This window comes from Sesamum indicum, linkage group LG4 (genome assembly GCF_026168435.1).
Source record: "Sesamum indicum cultivar Baizhima isolate 11 linkage group LG4, ASM2616843v1, whole genome shotgun sequence".
In the NCBI taxonomy this organism is placed as follows: domain Eukaryota; kingdom Viridiplantae; phylum Streptophyta; class Magnoliopsida; order Lamiales; family Pedaliaceae; genus Sesamum; species Sesamum indicum.
This window is the reverse complement of record NC_142660.1, coordinates 355,769-382,107: the sequence shown is the minus strand read 5'-3', so window position 1 is coordinate 382,107 and position 26,339 is coordinate 355,769. Positions and strand designations below refer to the sequence as shown.

Below are 26,339 nucleotides of genomic sequence, written 5' to 3'. Positions count from 1 at the left end.
TAATTAAAAAGTATTTACGATGCATTAACTTATTCTGAACAAAGAAACCAAATATTTAACATAATTACACTTTTTGCAACACGAAATTCCTGTAGCAATTCATAGAATATGCCTTTAAATCTCTCCTCCTCCGCATTTTTCGCTCATGTAAAACATATTAAAGTACAAATCTCTTCACTAATCCTCTATTCCTATCCCATCATCTATATATAATCGAACACTGTTTCTTTGATTTCTCCAGCTTGCTTCTATATGTCTGTACTCTCAACTGAAAAAAAAATAAAATAAAAAAGAGAGAAGAAAAAAGGTGTATGGCACATGTTTTAGGCTTAGGCACTGTTTCATCAACACAGTGTCCTCATGTGTGAGTATTTACTTGAGTTTCTTGAATGGTCGAGAGATTATCAACCGTTAGATCACACGTAATAGTATCGTGTGATTCAACATTGGGTGGCAGTGATCACGGGAACATATTACTTACGGCCTTTTTTGGTTCAGTTTCACCAAGAGTTCTGCATAAAGTATCTCGTTCCAAGCATCGGGAACTCCAGGGAGGCACCAATGGCTGCAGTCTTGGAAACTCAAGGGCGATCTCCTCTCCTCGTCGGATAAATGTTGTTTGCGGTATATCGATGGATGGCCGTCCTTACGATAATCTGTCATCCTCGTCACGTTGAGATAAGTTACATGAGTTTTCATTCCTCTCAGTACTTTCTCCAAAACAGTCATCTTTTGGGGGTACGGTGTGAGATACGTCTCATTCTTTATTGGCTCCGTTTCGTTGTCACATTGCCCCCCAGAATTCCACTGCCCTCCACTGCAGCAAAAGATAATATATACTACTGTGAACTTGGCAGTGCTTGTTCAATAGTTTGATCTTATATAAAAGCTTGGAGTCTTAAGAAAAGATTGCAAGAAAAGCATATTACTAACGGAAACACATGTCCATTTCTTTCACTTTTCAAGCTTTGATGACACCTAATCTACTTGCAGAAACCTCGACTCTTATGCCAACGAGGTTTACTACTTTGAGGTAATTCCACAAAGAATTTACCTGAAATGAGATGCTGAATAGCCTCTGAAGAACACAAGAGACTTCATGGGATTGATGTTGGCATCAATCCACCTTCCCCACGTCGTCAAAGCTTTCCGAAAAGCCTCGAGAACATTTAAATCCTTGTAGATATGGCTGCCCTCTTGATAATAGTCCTTCCTAAAATATACAGACAATTATTTAATATTATTGTAACAAGAAAAAATATTGCCACTGGACGTTCGTTACGCCTATTCTTAGTCAATTGTAATGGCTTTTTACCCTGTGGAAGTCTTCTCATGAGTCCACCAGTGTCCCGTATTGAACACGATGATGTCTGCATTTTTGTATTTATCGGCAGACCTGCTGATCAGATCGAGTCGAAGTGTTTCCTTTGTAGTACCATTTTTCCCTGCAACTTCCCATTCTTGAACGAGGAAAGGAGCTACGAAAAACTCCACTGTGCATTTATATTCCTGTAAAGATTACAGGAAGGTTAGAAGACTATAAGCAGATTAACAGTTAAACTCTTCAGGACGTAAAGCTTACTTCAAAGACAAAGGAATAAGAAGCTTCTGCCCGGAAATGGTGCCTGCCGAATTCTTCATAAACTTTGTTCTGATCTTTCACAGAGTTCCTCAGGATGCAAATCAGAGACTCCCACATGTTTCTGTTGAGAGAATCGCCAACGAAAACTAGTCGCTTTCCTCTCAACAATTCCAACATATGACTTCCATCCAACCTGAATAGGCAAGATCAACAAAGTCAATTTCTGCAGAAATTAAAGAAGAAGTGGATCATAATCGACATCTGTTAACAATTCTATTGCAGAAGTAAATATCGATCTCATTGGAATACAGAGCTGACGAACAAAAGTTACAAACTGAAACTTGGCCAATTAATCAATCATCCACCTTGTTTGTTACAAGACTATTAACAACAGAGAAATAACTCGAAAAAGTGGACAAAATTAGAAATTATACCGAAAACGTGATGGATCACTTCATATATCTCTCTCAAGAAATTTCTACACATAATATAGATTGAAATCTAAGAGATAACTAAAATTCATCAAGTACGGAAACTTATATATGTTTTGAAAGATAGAGAGTAATAGTAGTATGGGACACACCTTGGGAGAGTGCAACCCTTTGGCTTCCATTTGAGTTTGTGGTAACCATTATCAGGCCTACCATTGAGGAAACAGTTGAATTGTTCATCAATCAGAGAACAAGAACCAGGATTATACAGCGGATAAGAGTCATCCTTCACCCAATTCCCGTCAAACAGATCACAATTCATCAGGGACTTTATTAGATCAGCAATTCCTTGTTTCCCGGCAGAATCATTCGTCCCGTTATTTTGTTTCTTCATCAGAGAAGAAGTTAAATTCTTGACCATACCCTTCTCAGCTATTCCCACTTGTCCGTTTCCAGAAACATTTTTCTCTCCAGAGGTAGAGTTGGGAGATGAATTCACAGTCTTATTGGCGGTCCCTGGAGAGCTTGTGACCCCAATTGTGGTCTGATTCTTGACATCTGCTGACCCTTTGCTCAACTCAGAAGAGGGTGTTGGTGAGCTTGTAGTATTGTTATTCACAGTCTGATTTACAGAAGGCGTCTGTGTCAAAAGAGTAGCATTATTCGGCTTCAAGACTTCAACTTTGTGAGGTATAGCTTCATCGGAAGTCTGGTTTCCCTCAACAGGAGGCTGGTTATTCAAATTGGGTGGCAAAGAAGAGGTGTTTTGAGATCCAGCATTGCTGGTTGGTGAAGAATTGTAGGATTGTGAGGGTGAGTTTGGGAAGAAATAATTATAAATAGAAGAAAAATGAGATCTATAAGAGTCATCTGAGAAAATTGAAGAAGAAGGAGAAGAACCTTGAGAAGTAGTGGTAGTGGAGAGGGAAAAAATGTTAGTGAACCATGGAGAAGAAGAGTTAGAAGAAGGGGTGAAGGCAAGAAAAATGGTGAAGGCGATGAAAAGAAAAACAAAGGCATAGGCGAGAGTCACAGTTGGTCTTGTTCTGAGGTGGGCTTTGAGTTGTGAGAACAAAGTGGCGCCATTGATGGGCGCATACTTTGTTATATCTGCCATGTAGGCAGTGCTGGTTTTCTGCAATTCCAAGAAGTGTGTGATGATGGAGTTGTTTGGGGGGAGAGAGAAACAAAGATTGTGTTGGAAGGAGTGAGGAGTGTTGAGAGAGAGAGAGAGAGGTTTTCAAGTTTGATTGTTGCAACGAAGTTTGTACACTTGAGGAATCCTGTTGAGTGGGATTATTTGTAGAGAGAGAGAGGGTGTGTTATAGTAAAAGACTGTTAGCAGAAGAGGGGGAAGCTGCTTCATGCGTTTACCCCAAAGCGGAAAGTTGGTTTACTGCGCCACCCTTTCTTATTATTGAACATAATACCAAAAATGCCACCACCGTTCACCCTTCCTTTCTCATAAATAAAAAACCCATTTTTCTAATATTATTTTTTAGACTTGGACTTTGAGTATAACTAAATTTTTGAAGTACGGATGAGTACTTTATTATTTGATTTTTGTAATGTTGAATTGATTATGACCACCCTTTTCACTTGCTTCTAACTCTAACTAATTCCCAGACCATCCTTTTGTGTGTGTGTGTTGTGGTGGGGTGCATGTGAATGTGTATGTGTATGTCACAATAATTCAAGGAAAAAAACAAAGTAATATGATTAATATAATGAAATGATAAAAAGTTATTTGCGTGTGGACCCAACAATTTCTAGATATAGGTAGGTTTTTGTAATTGAATTTAGAAAAATTGATGGAAAGAAAGAAAAGTGGAAATTATAACGTTGGTGCCAAGTAGCTATCTTCCCATTCCCATTCCAATTCACATAATAATTGAGATGATTGAATTTTGGAAATTCAAAAGGTTGGATTATTATTATTAGTATTGCTACATTGGAAAATTCGAAATGGCTGTTTGTTTAGCAATTGCCGTCTTCGTCTTCATTTTTGGACAAAATTTTCTTGCTATTACCGCCTCCTCCTACTGCTGCCTCCCATTCAAAATGTTGGAATATTTCTAGGGTTTAACATATGTCTCCTTTACATTTATTACTTAATTTAAAAAGAAAAAGAAAATTGAATTGAATTGAAGAAGAAAAAGACTTAATTGCCCTCATGTGCATTCCATTTCAATGTTGTTTGGAATGGGCCAAAATGGGTCCTATTTCATTAATATACTTATTCCCATTTCCCAACCACTTTTTCTCCACCGACAAAATTGTATAGCGTACATAGGAATAGGATATGAATTCGTAGCAATGAACTTGGACTTGTGGTGTTCCATTTTTGTACTAAGAATCATATTCAGCAAATGGAAGAAATAGGGACAAATGGGCTACTCCTGAAAGAAAACAGACTCCAAAGCCCCAATTCTTTATCATTTTATCATAGCCCGTCTCAATAACTCATATTTTCTGTTCCACAAATACTAATCTGGACATGTATGCTTTTATTTCAACAAAACAATACTCGTGCTTTTATTATTTTCATTTTTTAAAGTTTTAACTAAAATGCTTTCTTGGATCGAATTCTAATTAATTATATAATAAGTACATCTACTTATCATGTGATTGATATATAATTTAAAAAAAATTAATTATATAATAAGTATATTATAATTATTTTATAATTAATTTAATTCGATGGAACAAGAGTTTTTGGTTTGTGGTGTGGAGACAAATAGTGATACAATGCAATTAGTTATCAAAATATGTGAAGATGGATAAAGCATGCAAGTGCAAGATAGTGGAGTTGACGCATTTTCCTGGTGCTAAATATCTTATCTTCTTCAGCCTGCCTTTATTTCATTGACCTCATCTCATTCTCTTCTTTCTTCACAGTCAACACAACAACAACAAAAATAAGTAAGATTACAGGCATGTCCATATTATCACCAAATCCTCCGCACATTCTCTATAGAGAAATCCACCACCAGCACCAGCACCAGCTCTGGAGCTCCGTATCCGGCTCTCTCTTGCCCAAATCAAACGGGTCCGGATTTGATCGGAGCAAGAATGAGTGGAAAGGGAGAGGAAAGAGAGATTTAAGAGCGTATGCATTCTGGCCCGAGTTATTCAAGCCTGCTGCTTTGGAGATGGAGGCTATTCAAGATTCCCAGCAGTTTGATGAGATTTTGGAGCAAGCTAAGCAGCTCTCACAACCCATTCTTGTTGATTGGTTCACCCTTTGTTCTTTTGCTCTCCTTTTCACTCCTGTAGATCTATACGAGAATAAGTAGATAATTGGACATTAATCTTTTATCCTGTTACAAACTTTTGCTTACTCGCCCCAACTGTTTGAAGATAATTTCTCACCACCCGCTGATGGCATGTTGGACATTGGTCGATCTATGCATGAATCTCTACATCATATTCTTGTGTGTAAATTGAGAATTGATAATCAGTCGAAATGATTGCATCAATCAGTTTTTTTGTAATGAATCCAACTGGGTTAGTCTTAGAATACTAGAAGGAGTACAGTATATAGTATTAGATTTTTTTAAAAGTGTTTGTGTCTGAAATTTTGACAGGATGGCTGCCTGGTGCAGAAAATGCATTTATCTGAAGCCAAAGTTGGAGAAACTGGCTGCTGAGTATGATACCAAGTAAGTTGTGCTTTTGGCATTTATTTTAATGGCATTGTGCTGCTTAACGTCTGCAAAATCCCGGTAACGTACCTAAGTTTGTTTGCTGTTTCGCACAAGAGAATTGAATCTTGGAACTCAGACTAGAATTAATATACTGTCGATTCCGGTGTTGTTGTATCGATCGAGATGCTGTTACAGGAGCTGATGTGTGGATGTAAACTTGATTTTGTTTGAGATGACAGGCTAAAATTTTACTATGTGGATGTCAACAACGTTTCTCAGGCTTTGGTAAAGCGTGGAAATATCTCAGTACGTAAATGGATTGTACATGAGTTTGACAAGTTGTTAATTTGAATTTCATTCACATCAAGTAGTACTGCTTAACATACTAACAAAGATGGATTTTGGTTGTGTTGGTGGTGAAGAAAATGCCAACAATTCAGGTTAGATACACATCATGCTAGCTGTTTTTGGGTCACAGGTACGTATAGAGCTTGAAATGATATTGTGATGGCAGATATGGAAAGATGGAGAAATGAAAGCAGAGGTGATTGGAGGGCACAAGGCATGGCTTGTTATTGAAGAAGTGAGAGAAATGATCCAACAGTTTGTGTAGATTACTGAATTAAGAACTGAAGAAGAGAGGATCTTCTCCTCCTTCATGTTTTCCTTCCCCTGTAATTAACTACTTGGCATTATGAGATGTGCATGTATAAATGTAGCAACAACAACATAAATACGAATTGAATATATGAGATCCGAAAGTGGTTACGGAGGGCTTCCCGGCGATGATGTTTTGTCATTGCAACCAACCAACCAACCAACCAAGAATCATATAACAGTTTTTAACCGTATATATAACTTAGAGAAGTGGTAGCTCAACCTAAATATAGCATTGATCCACCGGTAAAATACAAAAAGATATGCTCGAGTTCATCTCATATTTCAGGTACAGAGCAGCTATACAAAAAACTGAATTTTGACCGCCAAAAGGAAGAGGAAAGAGGAACACTCTGGGGAATACAGTACAAGGGGACCAAAAGGTACCTACAACCCATTGCCAATACCTCTACAACCACATCTCAGATTAGAAACGCAAGCTCCCATTCATATATCCGTATTGTTCCAATTGAAATTTCAAGATTTGTCTTGTTCGATACAGTTTTTCTTCTGCTTCTGTTCTTACTGGAACTGTTTTATGTTGTCTCCTCGAGATCTCAGTAGTTGTCCAAACAATACCAACTTCCTGAAACTTTTCTTTCACATTCTAAAGAATTTGGCTAGAGTAACTCAATTGCAATGGAGAAGCTCTTGCCGTTCATCCCATCAAAGTAGTAGATTTCCTGCATATCTGCAAAAGTCTTATTTCCCTGACGGTGAGTAACCAAGTCATCCGTACAGTGAAATTGAAACTGAAGTACTAGTTTGGAGCAAAACCTCCAGACCCGGCTACATGTTAAAATCAAGAGTACGGAAAGAAGAGAGATCTTGCGGGAGCAACCCCACTCTTGGATGAACAGCCCATGAAGCGCCATTTTCATTGGACACAACTTTACTAATATCCTTCTCATCAAATCTCAACTGAAAGTAACATATCAATACCAAGAAAACAGAACTAACAGATTTGTGGATAATAACCAACTTGTGGCAGTTAACAAATATTCTAGATAAGTTTAACTTCAACCAAAGACCTGGTTCCCGTTAGTCAGCCACAAGTATAAGCCAGATGGAACCAGAATTGCGACCAATTAAATGCCGATTCCAGCAAAATGTAAAAGAACTTGTGCAACACCATTGTCGGAAATAAGCAAGAAAAGTGAACATGTCGTAAACACATTTTTCAGTCCCAATCAAATATGATGTTCAAACATAAGATGGATGAGAAACAGCAACTATAGCTGAAAGTTCATCAATCAGCCATTAATGTCGCAGCACCCACAAAGCACTGGGGACTAGGAACCAAATTCACAATTTGTGTAGAAAACTGAATCAGAACAAAGTTCTACAATCAAAAGATAGTAAATCTCCAAAATTCATATTCCAAAACCAAAAACCGCCCGTATTTTGTGAAATATAAGATCTCTCCATCCCCTCTCAGTATTCTCGACCACAGTTGCATTCCCATACCTACATTGTGACAATAATTTACATCAGGAAACTCAAACTTTGACTGTGGAAAACTACAAATGCGAAATGCGGTAAGATTGTAAAAGATCAATCAAAAGAGACTCACCTGTCCTCCTCTGGCACATCAGTGTGTGTGAGCTTAACAATTGTTACCCCTGATTCAGGCTCATCAAAAGTAAGGCGCACCTACATCACAATCAGCATGCAAATTGCTTAATTGGACATCATAAAACTAGTAAAGTTGCACATCTACAACCATATTACAAAGGCATACTAATAATACAGACACGTACTATAAGTTCAGACAGTAACAGATTCATGAACTGAAAGAAATGGAATTGCTATCTTCTTCATCCCCACATGCATTAACATCGGTAGAACATCTCAAGAATAAAGTCTCCCATATTTAAGTCAATTGCCAGACTTAAATCGCATACACATTTAGAACGACATTGAGTTCGTATTCACAAACTTCAGTGCAGCATAATTCAAATGCACATTATCATCACAACACAACATCAATCGACAAGTCAAAGATTTATCCACATCAAATCAAACGAACCAATATCATAACACAGACGCATATAATTAACATTGTATTAGCAAAAAGGAATCACGTTTCTAAGAGAATATTTAAGCATATCGAAGCTTAAGATTTGAATAAATATCATACCCTGGACACAATGCCATCAGGCCAGCTCCCAAACCTCCACTGCTGAACAATCAATTTCCCTTCCTGCAACTCCAAATTCTTCCCTGTCACGGACCCATCAAAGATACTGAATTCCCCTCCGACCTCCTTACTTATTCTCGCATTGCTCTGTGTAAACCCCTTCCACCTATTTTCGTCCATCAAGATCTCATACAAATCCCTCGCTCGACAACTAAACTTCTCGCTCATTGTTATCGTCTTAAAACCCTCCTTTTTCTTTTCATCTTTCTTCTTAACCTCCTTTGCAACCGAACTGCTATTATTAGCCGCACTATTACTCGCAGCTGGTTTCTTGGCAGTAACTTTCTTGGCTTCCAAATCATCCTTAGCAGGCCCACCTTTTGCCATTAAATCTACATATTCCCTAATTTTTTCGAACACAAAAGGCTTCCCCTTAGCAATGAAAGCCTCCTTCAACCTTTTCCCAATCGGCCCGTCGTCTTTAATAGTAATTCTAATCTCGGGATCCTCACCGGCATTCTCATCGGAAATATAAGGCACTTCGACAGAACCCTCAGTGCTCAAGATCACCGAACTTCCATCAGAATCTTTGGCCTCAGCCTGGTAAGAAAGAACCAAATTCAACTCATACCCAGGTATTATCTTGCCCTTACGAACATTGACGTAGGCTTCTCCCTCAAGTTTCTCAAGTTTCTTGGTCTTGATGAATATATTCCCTTCGCCGGAGAGAAGGGTCTTGTCGGACAGAAGGTTACTGAGGAAATTCCTAGACCACTCAAGACAATCGGTTTCAGACCAGTGCCAGTTGTGGACGTTGGTGCCGTCAGGACGGTCTTCCACGATCCAGCGCTTGTCGCCTTCGCCCATTCTAGCCATTCGTGATGCGAGCTTGTAGTGTGTGTGGTGCGTGTAGAAGTGTGTGCGTGGGAGTGGAGGCAGAGAATTTATACAGGGGATGAAGGTCTGGACGGTTCTAAAAAGAGAAGGGCCTAGACTTCGCTTATCAGGATTTTTGCTTTAATTTTTGGCGTACAGTTTTTTCTTAGAAGCGTCTAGAACATGAGTTTCACTTCACCACTCCGATTTATAGTTGAGTCGACTCACCACAAAACTTTACTGTAACTGTAAACGCATTAAACATAAAGCAATGCCAATTACCAAATTCATCCTTCTAAGTAGGAAAAATTGTGTTTTTACCCCTACATTCCACAATTTTTTATCTTATAAAATTGAATATACTTTTTATAAAACAAAAATTAATATTCTATAACTAATTCTGTAAATTATAAGTTAACCCCCAAAAAAAGGGGTAGGGCTTAAAGTGCAATTTTCGCTTCTAATCTCATGAGTTTCAATATCAACTGCCCTGCCAACCACTACGCCATCGTTAACCTTTCATATGCTTCAACTCAATATCAAAACTTCATACCCCAAATACTATTCCTTCTCTTCACTTCTTAACCAAATGAACAATAAGAAGAGGATTCAACAAACAGACAAATCCGTCAAGATCACTAACCCGACAAAAACCATTAGAAAATCTTCCACCACCACCATTAAAGTCGAGCCAAAACCAAAATCAGGAGCAAAACCCGGCTCCCTTTTTCAAGAAAAGGACGAGATAGTGCCCACAACGTCGGTTTCTTCAGTTTTCTTTGAAAGATTTTCAATCTTGAGTCCCGATTTCTACCAAATTGATGCCCTTGATCTTGCCCCACGTTTGCTGGGTAAGTATCTCAAGAGAGATGATGTTGTTCTTCAGATAACTGAGGTATCGGTCTACGCTACATCTCGCCTCTCTCATGCTTTGTTTTATTAGCTGATTTTTGTATGTGTATGGGAATGCAAGTTAACTTGGGATTGATAGTCCGTGTGTTTATGTCCGAATGTGTTTGATAAAGGTCGAAGCTTATAGGCCAAATGACTCAGCTTGCCACGGTCGATTCGGCGTTACTGCAAGGACTGCCCCTGTTGTGAGTCATTGACTTCTCCAATTTTCTTCTGCCTGATATTTCCTTTCTTTTATTTGGAGCTCAGCATCTGGAGTATGCATATCTCGTAATGAAACGGGAATAATTCTTGGCTATTCTCTTATTGTAGTGTAGAACTGCAGCATTACATTGAACTGACATCAGACCCTTTTTCCTTGTAATTTCTGGATATGTGTTCTCTTTTTTATCATTGGGTATGATTCAAGATTGATGGATGACAGTCCTAGGAAGCTCTGGATAAAGATTGATGCTACAATCATGGATGGTTGTTCCAGTGAAGCAAGTTATTAGGAAAGGCTGAAATCATTTTAACTTAGAAGTTGCATATTAGCTGAAGGCTTAGATGTTAATGCGCTAGTATCGCTGTCTCATTTCTCCCATTTAACTCTTTGGCAGAATGTCTTGAGCAACGGAGTAATTCTATTTACAAGATATATGTGTATGCATTTCATAAGGCCATGAATTCTCAACATAGGTAAACATTCTTCATAGTGGTTTATGCAGAAAATTCTTGATAATGTAAGACATGGATAGCTAAGAAAACCGAATTATCTGTCATGAGTCTTCTTGAATTGGGATAAGTAAAGACAGGAAAGAGTCTCTAACTGCCTTGTATATGTTGGCCTTTAACAGTTTGGAACAGGTGGTCATGCATACGTTTATCTTTGCTATGGTCTTCATATGATGCTCAATGTGGTGGCAGATAAGGAAGGAATTGGTGCAGCTGTCCTCATTCGTTCTTGTGCTCCAGTTAGTGGTAAGTTCATTCATCGAAGTAGATGCTGTAAAAAATACTGTTCCTTGCTGAATAAGTGGAGAAAAAGTATGCCTCTTAGAAAAGCTGTGAAAGGGAAAAACATAACTTGTCATAGTGTTAAACTAGAAGTTTTTCCCTGTGCGATATGAACTTTCCAGTGTTGCCTTTTGTTTTACCTAAATTTTAAGTATGGTATATGAGTTCAACTTTTATCTCGTAATGGAATGAGCAGGGGAAATTTCTAGGACCAGAGCTTGGGAAGGGGGACGGAGAATTTGATTCCTCATCTGCTTGATATAACATTGAATTTTGTAATATTAACATTTTCAACATCATACATATCTAAAATAATAACATGTTCTAACATCAAAATTCTGATCTTTTCAGTGCTTGTTTGAAAGTATTACATGTTACAGTTTTGCTAATGTTATTTGAAGGACTAGAAACCATCCAACAGCGCCGTGGTTTAAAATCTGAGAAGCCTGTTCTCCTTACAGGGCCTGGAAAGGTAAAATATTTTCTTTTCTTCACATCTGCACTGCCTCTTGATGTGGAAAAGTATGTCGTTTTGGAACGAACGTTTCTGGAATCACCTTGATGTGGAAAAGTATGTTGTTTTCAAATCATCTCAATGTGGAAAAGTATGTTGTTTTTGAATCATCTCAATGTGGAAAAGTATGTTGTTTTCGCATGAATAGAATTGGATTCACCAAGTTGAGGCCGTGTAGTCGTGAAGTCTTTGGACTCTTTAATCTTGTTGCTCCATGCAAAAATTGGAAGAGATTTTGCAAAATTTAATAAGCTAACTTGTAATCTGTCTCGAAGATGAATTTTGCGACATTCATTATTTCATAGAAAAGCAGTGGCAAATTTCATGATTTTACATTCTTCTTTTTCAACTAGGTTGGCCAAGCATTGGGAGTTTCAACAGAGTGGTCGAACCATCCTCTTTTTACTCCTGGTACACCATCTATAATGTTTCAATATTGACCAAATCGCTGTGTATAAATTCCGACTTGACTTGCGTACAAGAGTGTGTTTCACAGGTGGTTTGGAACTCTTAGATGGACCAGAGCCAGAGAAGATACTCATTGGTCCAAGAGTTGGTATAGAGTATGCTTTGCCTGAGCATGTTAATGCACCATGGAGATTCGCCATAGCCGGTTCTCCTTGGATAAGCGCACCAAAAAATACTCTCAGACCTCCCTAAGTTCAATGCATCCAACATCGAGGAGAAAGAACTATGAACTAGATTATTTTTGTGAAGTATGTTAATGCTTACTTGGTTGGCGGTGTTATAACAACAGGCAATCACAGCCATCTGTTAATATGTTATACACTCCTTTCTTTTCTTTTTTTTTTCCTTTCGAAGGAAAGAACCAGCAAAACTGGGAACGTTTGATTCAGTCCCGACACTTCAACTTTTTCAAAGAACTGCTTGCTGTAAATACATGTAAAAGGAGAACTAATGTCCTTGTTGAAAGACCACCTTAATATCAGATTTATTTGTCTGTTAAATTACTGAAAATTTAGGTCCTCTATAAGTACGCTCAGTAAATACACTGACTCTTAATAGAGGGCACTGCAATTACCCTTATTAGTATCGAGTATTATTTGTATTTGTTCCAAGCTTGGGAGCATATTCCTTCACTTACATTATTATACAAACAACACACAAGGGTAGAGTAACGGGTGAAGAAAAACTTATTCCCTCGTCATCGCATCTTCTCCAACAATTGTCAAGAGTTAAACAAGTGATGATGTCAAAGAAGGAAGACATCAATTCCACTTCTGATTCCGCATCTTCTCCAACAATAGTCAAGAGTTAAACAAGTGATGATGTCAAAGAAGGAAGACATCAATTCCACTTCTGATTCCGCGAATTGCTTCCAAATATCAAGATGAGAAATGTAACCAAGGGAAATCTTATGAAAGCAAATAAATAATTCACCCATCTTTTATCGGTAAGCCAATACAAGAATGCATATATAATAATGCTTGTGACAAACATATTGGAAAATCAGAAATCAAGAAACCAATCACTAATTACTACCTTTCTTCAACTACTAAGACTATGCTATGGATCTACAAGCCCAAGATAGATAATTTGCAGAACCACAAGAAATACCAACACATCAAGCCAACCGAATACAGTACAAGTAGACTAAATTATGGCACCACAACTTGGCAATAGGTCATACCTTCAGCTGCCTCATTTATTACCCAAGCAGAGAGCATTTTTCAAATTGAGAAGGCCTTCCTGATAAAGAAAGAAAGATACAGGTCAAGAATCTTAACATAAATGCTGAAACTGAAAGGGGGAGTGATAACAGAATAGAATACACACCTAAAGACAACAATATACAAGCAAAGCCAAGGTAAGCTAGCACAAGATCAGAATTGGTTTGCAAGTGTGCAGCACAAAACAGACTGAAACATGTTATAGGTAATTTGAGATGTGATTAGCATTTTGTTAGAGTCCAATACTACAACAAAAGCTTCCCGCCTGTGCTGGGTCTCAACTGGCTATAAAATTCAGTGAAGTCAAGTCGAAACATAAGGAATTTTAAGTCAACATGTTGTTGTATGGGCAATTGGGAAATAAAACCGTCAAAGACAGATGAATATTCTTTTGCAATTGCATCTATATCTTGTCCCATATTTCGAAGAAATTCTCCAGCACGTCTTGTAAGGTCTTTCCTGCCTTCACCAAGCCATGACCCAGATTCTGAAAATTTCTTATTTGATGGCCTTTGCAATCTGGCTTTGTCCTGAGAAGAAGAGTCCGTAGTTCTGCAATTCATGACAAATAGCACAAATCAATTAGAGAACTTTCTTATTTGATGTTTGATAATTTCCATACGAGAAGAAAGGTACAAATAAGACTCAATACCTTGACTGTAATTCATTTATGCCTTCATACAGTCGATCTGCCTGACTGCGGAAGCGCAATATGAGATCAAATAAAGTAAAGAGGATCTTATTCAGATTTTGGGAACGTTCTCCAAGGAGAGACTTTTCAATAATCGAGTACAGGTACTTCTCATGTGCTGCGAGTAGATCATCAAGATCTTTAGCTGCTTCTAATTCCTTTACCAAATTAGACCATGACACTTCCAAGACTTCAAACATGATGTAGTACTGCAGATTTGAAACAAAATGATTCATCTCATCCCAGAGAACTTGGCACTTCCTTGATGTCAATATCAAATGCAACTTAACAGCATCTGGTAATTTAACAAAGAACCGTGAAGTGACACAGTTTGGTTTCATATTTTTCCAGACACCAATCAATGCATGCTCTACCCTTCTAAGCTTCCACAAAAAGTTAAAGATTCTCAGATACCTAGACATAACAGATTCTGTAAAAACAGTATTTAGTGGAACGCTTGTATCGTATTCCAATGAAAACACATCCCAGCCCCTATCCCCTGTGTTATGCGGCATCATTTTCACCCTTAACCTTTCAAGTATATCAGGATCATCATACTGTGCATTCGACGACCTAATTGCACTTTCCAATAATCCAGCAAGCTTGAATGAGCTTATGGTATTGGCTGCCTCAGACAGCTCTGGCCCAACAATATCCATTAGGTACTGGACAAAATCACCTTGCCCTAGAAGCAAATATCTCTTGATTGCAAGGCAATGTTCCTTGAACTTATACTGTTTATACATTACATCCAACAAATGCTTATCTATCCTTCTTGCTGCTTCTGTAACCAAAGATTCAAGGGCATCGGTCTTACCATATCCAAGGCCACCTCTCCCAGTACTGGTCCCAGCTGCTGCAGCTGCTTCTGTTGCAGCATCAGCCCAACCTCGATCCTCACAACAAACTCGAAGGAAATTAATTGACTTCCCAGTTCTCAAGATGCGCTGAGCAAGAGACTGAGAAATGAAGGAAGGAAGCATTGCTGCATGGAGCCGATAACCTTCCCTCCAAAGAGACTCTGCTTTCACTGGTTGGCTTAAGACAAAGAACTCTGCAAAAATATCTTCAAGCTCCCCTTCCAAAACCCAAGTCCTTACCATTTCAAAAAGTGGTGAACAAACCCGGCGAAGTGACCTCTTCATGAAATCATTCACAAGTGGATCTCCATGTTGAGCATGCATATGGATTGCCCCAGCCATGGCCCCACCTTTTAGGACCTTACAGCTGTCGACTAAAACAGCCATAAGCCTCATCTTCACCAGGGGTTCAGAAAACCAAACTGACAGTCTCCTCAAGGAAAGATAGTTCCCCGAGCTTGCATTTTCTGAAACTAATGGAATTGGATTCATTGCTTGTGCCTCAAGCACAGCCAGCAACTTATAATAGTCTGACAATTCATCTTGTAATGCAGCACAAAATGCCTGCCCAACAGTTCCAACATCCTCAGCTGGAAACCGATCCAAACTTTCTGTTATATATGCCTTCACTTTCCTAAACAGCCAGCCAAGTTCACAGAGCTTCCGAACCATAATCCTAGTAGCCCTTGGTACCTTAATTAACTCTGGCAGCACATATGCATCTGCCTTTTCATCAAACTTGACATACTTTCCATCAATCCCTTGACACGCATAGAGCACATCTCTCACCAGAATCACTTCTGTAACCTCATTTTCTTCCTTAATCAAATCCACGAAATCCCTATACGCCATATCACGAATATTTTCAGGGTCCTTGGACACTACCAATATGCCTCCATTATATCTCTTTTCCACATGCTCCCTTGTCCTCAAACTACTAGAAGCATCCCCCAAAACCTTCAATTTCTTCATATTCGCAGTCAAACCACTAAGACTAACCTCATTCTTCTCATTCTCTAAGATACTGAAACCTCTCAAATTCCTAACATTTTCGGACGAACCCCTCAAATCAACAAAGCCATCGGTAGACCTTCCAACACTCGAATTCCCAAATTCACCAGAACCGCCACTTATCTCATCACCCTCAAACAATGTGGGTAACCCGCCCGCCAACGCAGAATCCAAAAACCCATTAGAAATTCTATTGGAAAACTGATTTTTCCTTACTTTCCGGTCCTCAGATATAGTCTTGAGCAAGTAGAGCACCGCCCACTTATTCCTCACGCTTCCCGGTCCATTTTTGTGAGAAAACTTTGCATAAAGATCGGCAAAAGTTAGGGCTTCGGAGGACTTACCAGCGGTGGCGAGACGTCGCTTGATAGATTCGGCCATAGCGGAGTCGTCGGGGGCAATGGAGGGGGTCATGCGGCTGGAGAGTATCCGAAGGGAGTATTTCAGGGCTTGATTGTACTCTTGCTGAGTAAAGGAGGGGGGATTAGGGTTTTGGGAGGAAGTGCAGAGTAACCGGTGCACCAGCTCTTTGACTAGATCTACGACTCTATGGTCGTCATCGTCCATGGTAGTGGCAGAGGCGGGGGATGAGGGAGGCAGTAGTGTGGCGGAGCAGCGGAGGCGATGGTGCGTTTAGGATTTGATTTTTGAGTGAATATTGGGCGGGGAAATACATATAATAATTTGATGTATATAAAACCTTTTACTTACTTCAATCAAAATTACTCATATTTTTGGAGAAATTATAATTCATTTGTTTTTCCCAGAAAACTTCTGCGTGGGACCCATCTCCAATTCGGGTGTGGATCCGGGCTGTATCCTGTGGGCTCATCTTATGTGTAAGAGCCCCAATTTTACTCAATCACACACTTTCCATCTCTTTATTGAAAAATTCTAACCAAACTCCATTTTTAGTTGAATTTTACCTCCCACATACAATATATTTATAATATAATTTTAAAAAATAATAAATATATCACACTTATTTTATAATGGATTTGCTCCACCTCTTTAAATTCTATTTTTATGTCAAAAGATTCCCTTATAATATAATTTGTCTTTACATCAAATAATTGAAAACAATAAACCATACTTTTGAGCATGAAATCAAAAGTATAGTAAAAATGATTACTTTTTTAAACCAAATTCTTTTTGTTGTCAATTTACCACTTCAATTTTATGAAATTTTCACTTTGTCATATATAATCATCTTTTTATTTATTTTTTGTGCAAGAAAAACATTATATGCCTTGCATATATGAGAAACTCCCTTAACTATCACATGTACACTGGTATGTGATGTTTTTTAGATAAAAAATTGATTAAAAAATAATTATAAATAATAATATATAAAATTTAATAAAATTGAGATGATAAATTGACACAAAAAATAAATATCAAAATAGATATAAAGATAAAATACATTTTACCATTCTAAATTATTCGTCATATAACAATTACCTCTGAAAAAACAAATATAATATTTACCGTTCAAGAAAGAAAAGTGTATTTTATCATAATAAAAATTGAGATGACAAAATGGGAAGTATTGAGGGAGTAGTAGTCTAGACTTGAACTGGGAAGTGGGAAGTGGGAAGTGGGAAGAGTCACAGACGACAAATTGAATTTCAATTTTCAAGTTTGAAAGGATGGGTTGGGTTGCGTGGTGAGAGGCAGGGTCAGGGGCAGGGGCGGGGCAGCAACAATTAAAGCTACATTCCCTTCTCCCCAGACCCCATTACCAAATCACAAACTTTTACTTCTGAGAAAAAAACAGTGCAAAAGAACTGAGAAGACAAAGTATAAGACAATTGGGATTGGGTATTGTTGCATGGTCGCTTCAATTTCTTTAAATCCAGGTAATGCACGTTCATTCTTGCAAACATTTTTGTCTTATTTCAGGCTAACTCAATTCTATTGGTCTTTCTTGATTTCGAGCATAAAGGTTTCATCTTTATCTTAAAACGGATTAGGACACTGTTGGTTAAGATCTCGAGTTGGTTTTTCCTTGTTTTCTTTTGCTCAAGGCTGTCTGTTATGTTTGATATGGTAATAAAGATTGAAACTTTTTTGTTTCTTGAGTTGATGGTGGATTAGAATCTCGAAAGGGTATCTCTCTTTTTGACCTTTTCCACTTTTGCTTTTGGTTTTTTGTGTGATGGAGTTTTTTAGTTTCTATTATGGGAGTGGGAGATGGGCTTGTTTTTATTGTTGGTCTGTTTCTCCTCTCATGAGTTTTTGTAATTGGTTTAACTATGCAGCATATGGAAAATGTCGTTTCTGTCAAAATGAAGTCTGTAATCTGAGTAGATTGACTGAGGCTATTGGGCCTCTACTTCTACTTTTGTTTATATGTTTTAAGCAGTTTCTTTTGTAGGATATTATCATTTTCTTGTACATATGGGTGGGTAGAGATTGTTGGAAAAGATGAATAAGATTTGCTTGAAACTCACTATTTCCTTTATTTGTCTTTGCACTCTGTTTTTGGCGTTTTGGGTTTGCCTGTACAATATAGAGAGGTTGCTTTGTAGGTGATAAGTATCAATTTTCATGTGGACTACTTATTTTCCATTTCAAAGATTCGCTCGTCGTTTTATTATTTGATGGTAATCAACAACTAATCATATCAATTTGAAAATTCAAAATGCACCATTTTTAAATTTATTGGAAAACAAAGAATATTAGTTATGGGACGGTGGAGGTCTAATCCAGAAAATGGTTGTTAAGCTATCACTTCATATTTATTGGCTTAATAGTAGCTCAAGTGTGATTCCAACCTCTTGGTTGCTGACTTCCAATCATCGTCTTTTTTTTCTTTTTCCTTTTTTTTTTTTTTTTGTTGAGAGTGCTTGTTATTCGATTACTTCTCATTTCTTGGGAAGTCTAGTAGTTTAGACATGTACCTGTGTGTTTTATCCTTAATGAAAGAAAAAATTTAGAGTTCTTGAATCATGTCAAAGCCTTTTAACTTTAGCAATATTAGAAAAATTATTTCATATGGTATATTTACACATGCAGGTCATGGTAATCACTTTGAGACTCAATTGTCATTATATGTCATGAAAGCAACAAATCTATATTCCTGAAAGTGAAAGCTTTATCATTTTCTGATATTTGTATTCAGAGTTGGTGGCGGAATCTGATCTAAGTTAGTTTTATTTTCTACCAAACCCCACCAAAAGTGGAGAAAAGGAGAAAAGAAAAACAAATGTTTTTATATTGGTCAGGGCTCATAAATAATTAGCATACTTAAGGTTCCAACTCTGTTAATTAATCCTATGGTTTCTGTCCGCTTCTTCAGAGCTTATTCCTAATTGACAATTTTGTTACAAGTCGAATTTGTTGTATGCTCTATTCTTGATATTCTTATTGTTTTGGTTTGCATCCATGATGGCAGGTTCATGTATTGTGGAGAGTAAATAGCTTCATAATTTAGCTCAGCTCTGGGTTTGTGTCTCTCTCCTGGGAATACTCACTTCTATATTGATAATGGCTCCAGGAGGAGGTGCTTTCAAAGAGGCCATTGAATCACACTCAAAATATTTAAATTCTGAAATGTCAATGATGAAGGCAGAGATTGGTAATACTCCTATAAGAAGTAGTACTTCAGTGGCAGAAAAGCATGGCATAAATGGTGTTCATGAGCTTCTTCAGTGCCCTTCTTGTGCAGATTCAATGTATCCTCCCATTCATCAGGTTTATATTCAAACTCTTTTGCTGAAATATATTTTTGAATATTACTGACTAATGCCTGCAAATGAGCTTTCTTTACCTTAATGACACTAGATCCTAGCCAGGATAAAATCAGCTCTTATGCTGCTTCTTTCCAAGCAATACAATGGAAGAGTTTTTCACTTTGCTGTCTACTCCAGAGTGTAAACATTGAAAACCATTCAACATAGATGCTACTCTTGTCAAATTTCTTTACTGTTTCCATACGAATGATATCTCTTCTACTGTGGCTTCGGTAAATAATTTGACAGCTCTGTGTTAAGGCTCCAGAGAAATCATAGTTCATCCAATGGATGAACATATGCTTATTTTATTTCCTCAAGTCATAAAAGTTCTATGTGTTTCTATTTTAGTTCCTTTACCATGTCATTTCAACTTTCTACCCTGGTGAAAAGGATATATTAGATTTCTCAAAATTCAAATTATCCATATACATCTTCTGGACATACTTTACGTCTTGGATTTAATTTTCTTTCATCTGAGCTCGTAAACATGGGGTCATTCTTGATGGCTTGTGCTTTTCTAGCATATGCTCAATGTGCAACCCAAACTTGCAGTGTAAAGCAATTATTGCCATAAGTACGTTTTCAGTAAACCACCCGTTCATTTGATTACTTTATGCAGTGCCCAAATGGCCACACCTTGTGTGCGAACTGCAGAAGAGTTCACAGCTGCTGCCCAACTTGCCGTTTCGAGCTCGGGAACATAAGGTGTTTAGCTTTGGAGAAAGTGGCTGAATCTTTGGAACTTCCCTGCAGATATCAAAGTCTTGGCTGCCGTGGTTTATTCCCTTACTACAACAAGCTCAAGCATGAAAAACACTGCTCATTTCGGCCATACACATGTCCGTATGCAAGTTCAGAATGCTCCGTAACTGGTGATATTCCATTCCTTGTGGCTCATCTAAAGGAGGATCACTCTGTTGATATGCATGATGGATGTACTTTCAACCATAGATATGTCAAGTCAAATCCTCGTGAGGTTGAAAATGCTACATGGATGCTGACTGTAAGTTGGTTTACACTTGTATAATTAAAAAAGAACTGCTCTACATTTCTATAACATTCTCATTTGAAAATGGACGTACTTTGTTTTCTTAAGTGGCAACCTTGCAAACGAAACCTAAAGCTCCCATCTCCATGCAGGTGTTCAACTGTTTTGGGAGACAGTTCTGCTTGCACTTTGAAGCCTTCTTACTTGGGACAGCACCTGTCTATATGGCCTTCCTGCGTTTCATGGGCGAAGACCGCGATGCCAAAAAGTTCTGCTACACATTGGAAGTTGGGGCATTTGGCCGTAAGCTAGTATGGCAAGGAGTTCCAAGAAGCATCCGCGACAGTCACAGGAAAGTCCGTGATAGTCAAGATGGACTCGTAATTCCAAGGAGCTTGGCACTTTACTTCTCAGCTGGGGATGGTCAAGAACTTAAACTGAGGGTTACAGGTCGGATATGGAAAGTGTAAGTGGTCGAGGCTTTTTTGATGTGATTGATTGTACAGTCGTTGAAAGCACCTTATGGATCTTTGATGGCCATGGACAAATGCTACAAATCGTTCTATGCTTAACTTTGAGGCGCAGGTGGTACTTATTTTTTGTTGGCCTGAAGGATCTTGACAAGGTTAATCACATGTATCAAAAGCATATTTACTTTTGGATGGCAGAAATGAATTTACTTGAAATGCAGGATGCAATGTGCAGTACCATCTTTTACATACATGGTCGTGTGTGTGTGTGTGAGACAAGGTCAATTTTATTACATACTTGGAATATGAATTGTATATACACGAATACCAACAATATACCATCAATCATTGATTGAGTTGACATCATATTTTCTCAAAAGAAAAGAGGTTATGGATTCATATTTAAATTCGTCCACTTTCACTCGATGTAATTGGAAAAATGAAAATGAAAAATGATAAGGAAAAGAAAGATTATTCCTCCGTGACCTGATATTTTTTTATTTACAAAGTCAACATCAATACAAGTTGATAAACTAATTAATTAAATCTCTATAATGTAATTTCCTCTAATTAAACTACAAACACGAGAAAATATGATGTTCCCTTTATTGAACATTTACTATAATTAACTCATGGACACGCCATCAAAATTAACTTCTAAACGTACATAGGAGATGAGTTTGGTTAGAATTAGAGAGGAAGTAGTTGTTGTAATTATGAAAAATATATAATAGAGAGGAGATCTCGTAATTATGTCAATAATTTAAAGAGAGATGATCAGTTTAAAGCATATATGTGTATATATATAATGTAATGTAATTGTGATTATAAGTAGACATGGAAGATGAAGGCATGCAGGCACGTAGGATTAATGTGTAGGTAGTTTGAGTGGTTAAAAGGACATGCATGCGACTTTCCCGCGAAAACAAAACAGAAAAAGTCTTAACCCTTCGCCCCACCACCACCAGACAGCAAATTAGAGACGACATATCCTCATGACATCTTCTTCCTCCATTTCCTCCATCCTCATCTTAATTTCTGTATTCCTCTACAGGTTCCATGTTTTCTCAATACTCTCTTCTTTGTTTCATTTCTTTCATGGGATTTTGGGTTTAATGTTCTTGCAGTCACCTTATCTATAAATTCTGTACATGTGGATCTGTCTCTTGATAATGTGAAATTCGTCTAATTTTGTCTGAATCTCATGATCTCTCTCTCTCTCTCCCTCTCTTTAATCATTGTTTTTTGCATAATGCACCCCTTATTTCTCTTGTATGGTATGTATGTAAATAGGAATTGCCTCTTAACACAACTGCAAATGTGAGCATTGATCCTATGAGGTTCGCCTGAATTACGGCCTTCTGCAAGATTGCTGTTCCTTAAAACTGAAAAATGTCGTGTTGTGGAGGTGGAGAAGAGGAGCTTACTACCGGTCCTCCAGCCAACCAATACACCGCCCCCCCTAAGTCCGGTAATCCATATGCTGGTGGTGGAGGTATATATAATATATAGATATATGCTATTCTTTCTCATGATTTCTGTTTGGCGGTTATTGATCAAACACAGCAACAACTTTGATAGTTGTTGATATTGTAAGCCCTTTTGGTTGTGTTGATCCTTGATATTATGTTTAGGCTATATATATACATCTCTTAACCATTTTGGATTTGAAAACAATATTTCATAATCAGTTTAACGATCGCGTCGCCTAGCTTTCATCGTCTCAACAGACGAACCTTGATGGGAATATCTTGGTTTGATAATTCACTGCTTCCTGTTACGAGCTGATGAACATTCAACCTTTCACCTTCACTAAATGATATTATTGACATCAAAAGTAACTTTGTTCTCTTCTTGGTTATGTATTGCTGTTCAAATATTTAGGCGGTGAAAGAGGAGAGCCAAAGACTTCTGCTGCAAGAGGTGGAGCACCTCAGAAAGTTTTGCCTATTGAGATACCGGCAATTTCCTTGGACGAGCTAAACAGACTGACGGGTAATTTTGGAACAAAAGCTCTGATCGGAGAGGGGTCTTACGGTCGGGTTTATTATGCCAAGTTGAGCAGTGGAGAGGAAGCAGCAATCAAAAAGCTAGATACCAGTTCATCCCCTGATGCACCAGACACTGATTTTGCAGCCCAGGTGAAGAAATTTGAATCCTTTCCCTTTTACTTTCAAGTGGAAGGAAATTCATTGTTAAAGAAATGCGTTTCGCCTAAAAAAATGATGTTTATACAGCTATCCATGGTGTCAAGGCTCAAGAGTGATAATTTTGTGGCGTTGCTTGGGTACTGCCTGGAACCAAACAACCGAATTTTGGCTTACGAATATGCCACAATGGGCTCTTTGCATGATGTTCTACATGGTATGTCAAAGATTGCAGTATTGAATCCCAGAATACGCCCATTCTAGTGATCACAAATGAATATTTTTTAATGTTGTTTTTGCAGGTAGAAAAGGAGTGCAAGGGGCAGAACCAGGTCCAGTTCTTACCTGGAATCAGAGAGTGAAGATTGCCCATGGTGCAGCCAAAGGCCTTGAGTTTCTGCACGAGAAATGTCAGCCTTCGATTGTCCACCGTGATGTCAGGTCCAGCAACGTGCTGCTGTTTGATGATTTTGTGGCCAAAATTGCTGATTTCAGCTTGACGAACCAGTCTTCTGATACAGCAGCTCGGTTGCACTCCACAAGGGTCCTCGGAACATTTGGCTACCACGCTCCAGAGTGAGTTGATATTTCCAAAACTCTTGATTGTAGTGGTCCTAAAGACAGCGGCCCGTCTGAAGTATAATATGTTGGTTTACTTAAGGGTTAATGTAAATGTCGTGCTTCAGGTATGCGATGACTGGGCAGATAACTCAGAAAAGTGATGTTTACAGCTTTGGGGTGGTTCTTTTAGAACTTCTGACAGGGAGAAAGCCAGTAGATCATACCATGCCAAAAGGGCAACAGAGTCTGGTTACCTGGGTAAGTTTTTAAGGTTGTAAAGTCGTTCGTTTCTACTGAGTAGCAGCAATCCGTCTGTTCCAGGTTCCTCTAATCACAAACTGCAATATACACTTTCTCCAGGCAACTCCAAGATTGAGTGAAGATAAAGTGAAGCAATGTGTGGATCCCAAGCTAAATGATGAGTACCCACCAAAAGCTATTGCAAAGGTGTAAATCCTTGTCCCCTTAATTAATGTAACATTGCATCCAATGTTTTTTAGCTAGTATCTACTCGGTTCAGCTCGTATATTGATCATTCAAGTACTAATCTTATATATTTTACTCATTTTCTTTGGTTCTCAGATGGCGGCCGTTGCAGCGCTATGTGTGCAATATGAAGCAGATTTCCGGCCAAACATGACCATCGTCGTGAAAGCTTTGCAGCCACTTCTAAACTCTAAACCAGCTGGTCCTGAATCTAATGCATAGAGAAGTAAATGCATGCAGTGGCAGCAGACACGGATTTGTATGTAATATTTCGTCATATTCTTGAAAGAAGCCTACAACACATAAGTTCAAACCATCGCATACGAAACGTATAGCTGTGTATTCGAATCAGTAATCTCATGAATAAGCTCAACTCTACCTTAAGGAGAAGTGGAGGCAGCTGAATGTCTCGTGCAACTTTGACCAACTCTCCCCCTCTCTCTGTCTCGCTTCCTTTTTCTGTTTCAACTTGAAATAGCTCTTCAGGCAAGCCCGGGTTTGGTATCCGGATTTTTGTATAGCTAATGGAACCATAAAAGCATAGATCTTTTTTACATTCTATATATGATTGTAACTTGTATAACACACATGAAGTTTAAGGATTAACTTATTAATCCTAGCATACATCATCATCATCCATATATAGTATGTTATTTTAGCTCATAACATTATTAGATGTCTGTTGCATCGATGGAATTCCAGGGTGAACATATATATATATATATATATAGATATAGATATACAGTAGCTGCTGATCAGTCTTTTTTTCTAAATGATGGTGATGAAAACAGAGAGCAGAATGCAAGTGAAGACGACTCCATGAATGGCTGCTTGTCTGAGTCCTTTGGTGCTTGAACTAGGAATAGTGTCTGTAGCCATTGACAACAGAGAAAACTGACAACTTTGAGAGAGAAGAAGACACAAAAGTGTAGACACAACAAACACCAAGGCACAACAGAAGTTACCACTGTCCACTGCTGATGAGGTGGTGTTGAATTGCTCAAAAATCTGAGCCTCTGGCGAGTTGGGAGCTAGCTCTAGCAGTTCTGCTCACCAACAAGAAAACCCACAAATTAAATCCATTTTAGTGAAATATTTCGACTTTCTTGTTTTTCTTTCAATGGTTATAGACATTCTGGTTTCGATGTAATGAATGGAGTTATAGTCCTTAATAAGCATTTGAAACAGTAATCGGATACAATGTTTAAACTTAAAACGTTTTCAATTCTCCGTTAACACTCTTTGTCCAATCAAATTAGAACTTCCACTTATGCAAAAAGAAGAATACTGGAAAGAAATATAGTCTAATAATTCGTACATAGACAAAATGAAATACATACGAGGGCAGACCGAAGCATCTGAAGGGATATGGCATAAGGGAATGAGAGTGAGAGCAAGAGTTGCATTTAGTTTAAAGCCAAGTTGGGGGTCATTCCGGTCCTTAACAAGGATGCAGAGACACAGCTTGGATTTGATCACATCTTTTCTCAGCTCACTGCAGCAACTTGGAGTAGGAGCCTTGGCATCTCCACTCACAAAGTCGATACATGATGATAAACTCACTAATTGGTCTTGACACTTTTTCTTGTCTTGTGCGGAATCCGACCCCCCACCACAAACCATCATCACCATTATCACCCATGAAACCAATCGTTTGCTGTCCATAACTAATGTGGGAATCTACTGTGTTCCTAAACTACACACATAATGTACTTGTTGGTGTTTCTGGAGATGGTTTTCTTGTACAACGGATTACGGAAAATCACCAGCTTTTGCCCCTCAGGTTGGTTCTGATTTTCTTTCAAACAACTTGGAGAAGTTATTAACTCGTGGCAACTTGCTAATGGATTAGTGCTATTTCAAGTGGTATAATATATATTTATATATGTATGTATTGGATCAAATTAGGAAGCTATCCAAAATTGACAAGTAACAGAGCCCT

General features: G+C 38.2%; 8 protein-coding genes across 13 annotated transcripts; 4 read left to right on the top strand and 4 right to left on the bottom strand.

Annotated features, from left to right (window-relative positions):
- On the bottom strand, positions 1-3,327 carry TBL1 (trichome birefringence-like protein (DUF828)). Its single transcript, XM_011076803.3, has 5 exons — positions 2,166-3,327; positions 1,583-1,775; positions 1,316-1,509; positions 1,055-1,213; positions 1-817 (listed from the first exon to the last, which is right to left on the bottom strand). Exons 1-5 carry the CDS (start codon positions 3,128-3,130, stop codon positions 478-480), a joined length of 1,851 nt encoding a protein of 616 aa, XP_011075105.1. The 5' UTR covers positions 3,131-3,327; the 3' UTR covers positions 1-477.
- Positions 3,328-4,823: 1,496 nt separating this feature from the next.
- On the top strand, positions 4,824-6,446 carry WCRKC1 (WCRKC thioredoxin 1). The gene is made up of 5 exons (XM_011076802.3): positions 4,824-5,248; positions 5,601-5,675; positions 5,900-5,966; positions 6,083-6,100; positions 6,175-6,446. Exons 1-5 carry the CDS (start codon positions 4,950-4,952, stop codon positions 6,271-6,273), a joined length of 558 nt encoding a protein of 185 aa, XP_011075104.1. The 5' UTR covers positions 4,824-4,949; the 3' UTR covers positions 6,274-6,446.
- A 1,015-nt stretch (positions 6,447-7,461) lies between these two features.
- On the bottom strand, positions 7,462-9,445 carry LOC105159664 (Aha1 domain-containing protein). Its single transcript, XM_011076801.3, has 3 exons — positions 8,458-9,445; positions 7,891-7,970; positions 7,462-7,784 (listed from the first exon to the last, which is right to left on the bottom strand). The coding sequence occupies exons 1-3, from the start codon at positions 9,331-9,333 to the stop codon at positions 7,691-7,693; spliced, it is 1,050 nt and encodes a 349-aa protein (XP_011075103.1). The 5' UTR covers positions 9,334-9,445; the 3' UTR covers positions 7,462-7,690.
- Positions 9,446-9,779: 334 nt separating this feature from the next.
- LOC105159663 (DNA-3-methyladenine glycosylase (MAG)) lies at positions 9,780-12,704 on the top strand. Of its 3 annotated transcripts, XM_011076799.3 has the most exons (6): positions 9,786-10,228; positions 10,359-10,430; positions 11,082-11,205; positions 11,643-11,713; positions 12,109-12,166; positions 12,252-12,704. In XM_011076799.3, the coding sequence occupies exons 1-6, from the start codon at positions 9,857-9,859 to the stop codon at positions 12,413-12,415; spliced, it is 861 nt and encodes a 286-aa protein (XP_011075101.1). In that variant the 5' UTR covers positions 9,786-9,856; the 3' UTR covers positions 12,416-12,704. The 3 variants fall into 3 exon arrangements, with proteins under 3 accessions (XP_088735483.1, XP_088735484.1, XP_011075101.1); XM_088879358.1 differs by lacking the exon at positions 11,643-11,713 and having other exon boundaries at positions 9,783-10,228; XM_088879357.1 differs by lacking the exon at positions 11,643-11,713 and having other exon boundaries at positions 9,780-10,228; positions 12,109-12,405.
- Positions 12,705-13,131: 427 nt separating this feature from the next.
- On the bottom strand, positions 13,132-16,705 carry SPC98 (spindle pole body component 98). The gene is made up of 3 exons (XM_011076798.3): positions 14,099-16,705; positions 13,553-13,998; positions 13,132-13,465 (listed from the first exon to the last, which is right to left on the bottom strand). Exons 1-2 carry the CDS (start codon positions 16,573-16,575, stop codon positions 13,692-13,694), a joined length of 2,784 nt encoding a protein of 927 aa, XP_011075100.1. The 5' UTR covers positions 16,576-16,705; the 3' UTR covers positions 13,132-13,465; positions 13,553-13,691.
- An 890-nt stretch (positions 16,706-17,595) lies between these two features.
- LOC105159661 (Protein with RING/U-box and TRAF-like domain) lies at positions 17,596-21,431 on the top strand. 3 transcript variants are annotated; one of them, XM_088879323.1, is made up of 4 exons: positions 17,596-17,867; positions 19,508-19,704; positions 20,365-20,748; positions 20,886-21,431. In XM_088879323.1, exons 1-4 carry the CDS (start codon positions 17,840-17,842, stop codon positions 21,201-21,203), a joined length of 927 nt encoding a protein of 308 aa, XP_088735449.1. In that variant the 5' UTR covers positions 17,596-17,839; the 3' UTR covers positions 21,204-21,431. The 3 variants fall into 3 exon arrangements, with proteins under 3 accessions (XP_088735449.1, XP_011075097.1, XP_088735450.1); XM_011076795.3 differs by having other exon boundaries at positions 17,598-17,867; positions 19,406-19,704; XM_088879324.1 differs by lacking the exon at positions 17,596-17,867 and adding an exon at positions 19,149-19,262 and having other exon boundaries at positions 19,406-19,704.
- A 602-nt stretch (positions 21,432-22,033) lies between these two features.
- On the top strand, positions 22,034-24,632 carry LOC105159659 (Protein kinase superfamily protein). 2 transcript variants are annotated; one of them, XM_011076793.3, is made up of 8 exons: positions 22,034-22,257; positions 22,497-22,674; positions 23,088-23,344; positions 23,441-23,567; positions 23,653-23,926; positions 24,037-24,169; positions 24,272-24,358; positions 24,494-24,632. In XM_011076793.3, the coding sequence occupies exons 2-8, from the start codon at positions 22,596-22,598 to the stop codon at positions 24,617-24,619; spliced, it is 1,083 nt and encodes a 360-aa protein (XP_011075095.1). In that variant the 5' UTR covers positions 22,034-22,257; positions 22,497-22,595; the 3' UTR covers positions 24,620-24,632. The 2 variants fall into 2 exon arrangements, with proteins under 2 accessions (XP_011075095.1, XP_011075094.1); XM_011076792.3 differs by having other exon boundaries at positions 22,036-22,257; positions 22,497-22,698.
- A 360-nt stretch (positions 24,633-24,992) lies between these two features.
- Positions 24,993-26,231, bottom strand: LOC105159658 (non-specific lipid transfer protein GPI-anchored 14). The gene is made up of 3 exons (XM_011076791.3): positions 25,738-26,231; positions 25,363-25,443; positions 24,993-25,266 (listed from the first exon to the last, which is right to left on the bottom strand). Exons 1-3 carry the CDS (start codon positions 26,060-26,062, stop codon positions 25,166-25,168), a joined length of 507 nt encoding a protein of 168 aa, XP_011075093.1. The 5' UTR covers positions 26,063-26,231; the 3' UTR covers positions 24,993-25,165.
- Between the last annotated feature and the right edge of the window lie 108 nt (positions 26,232-26,339).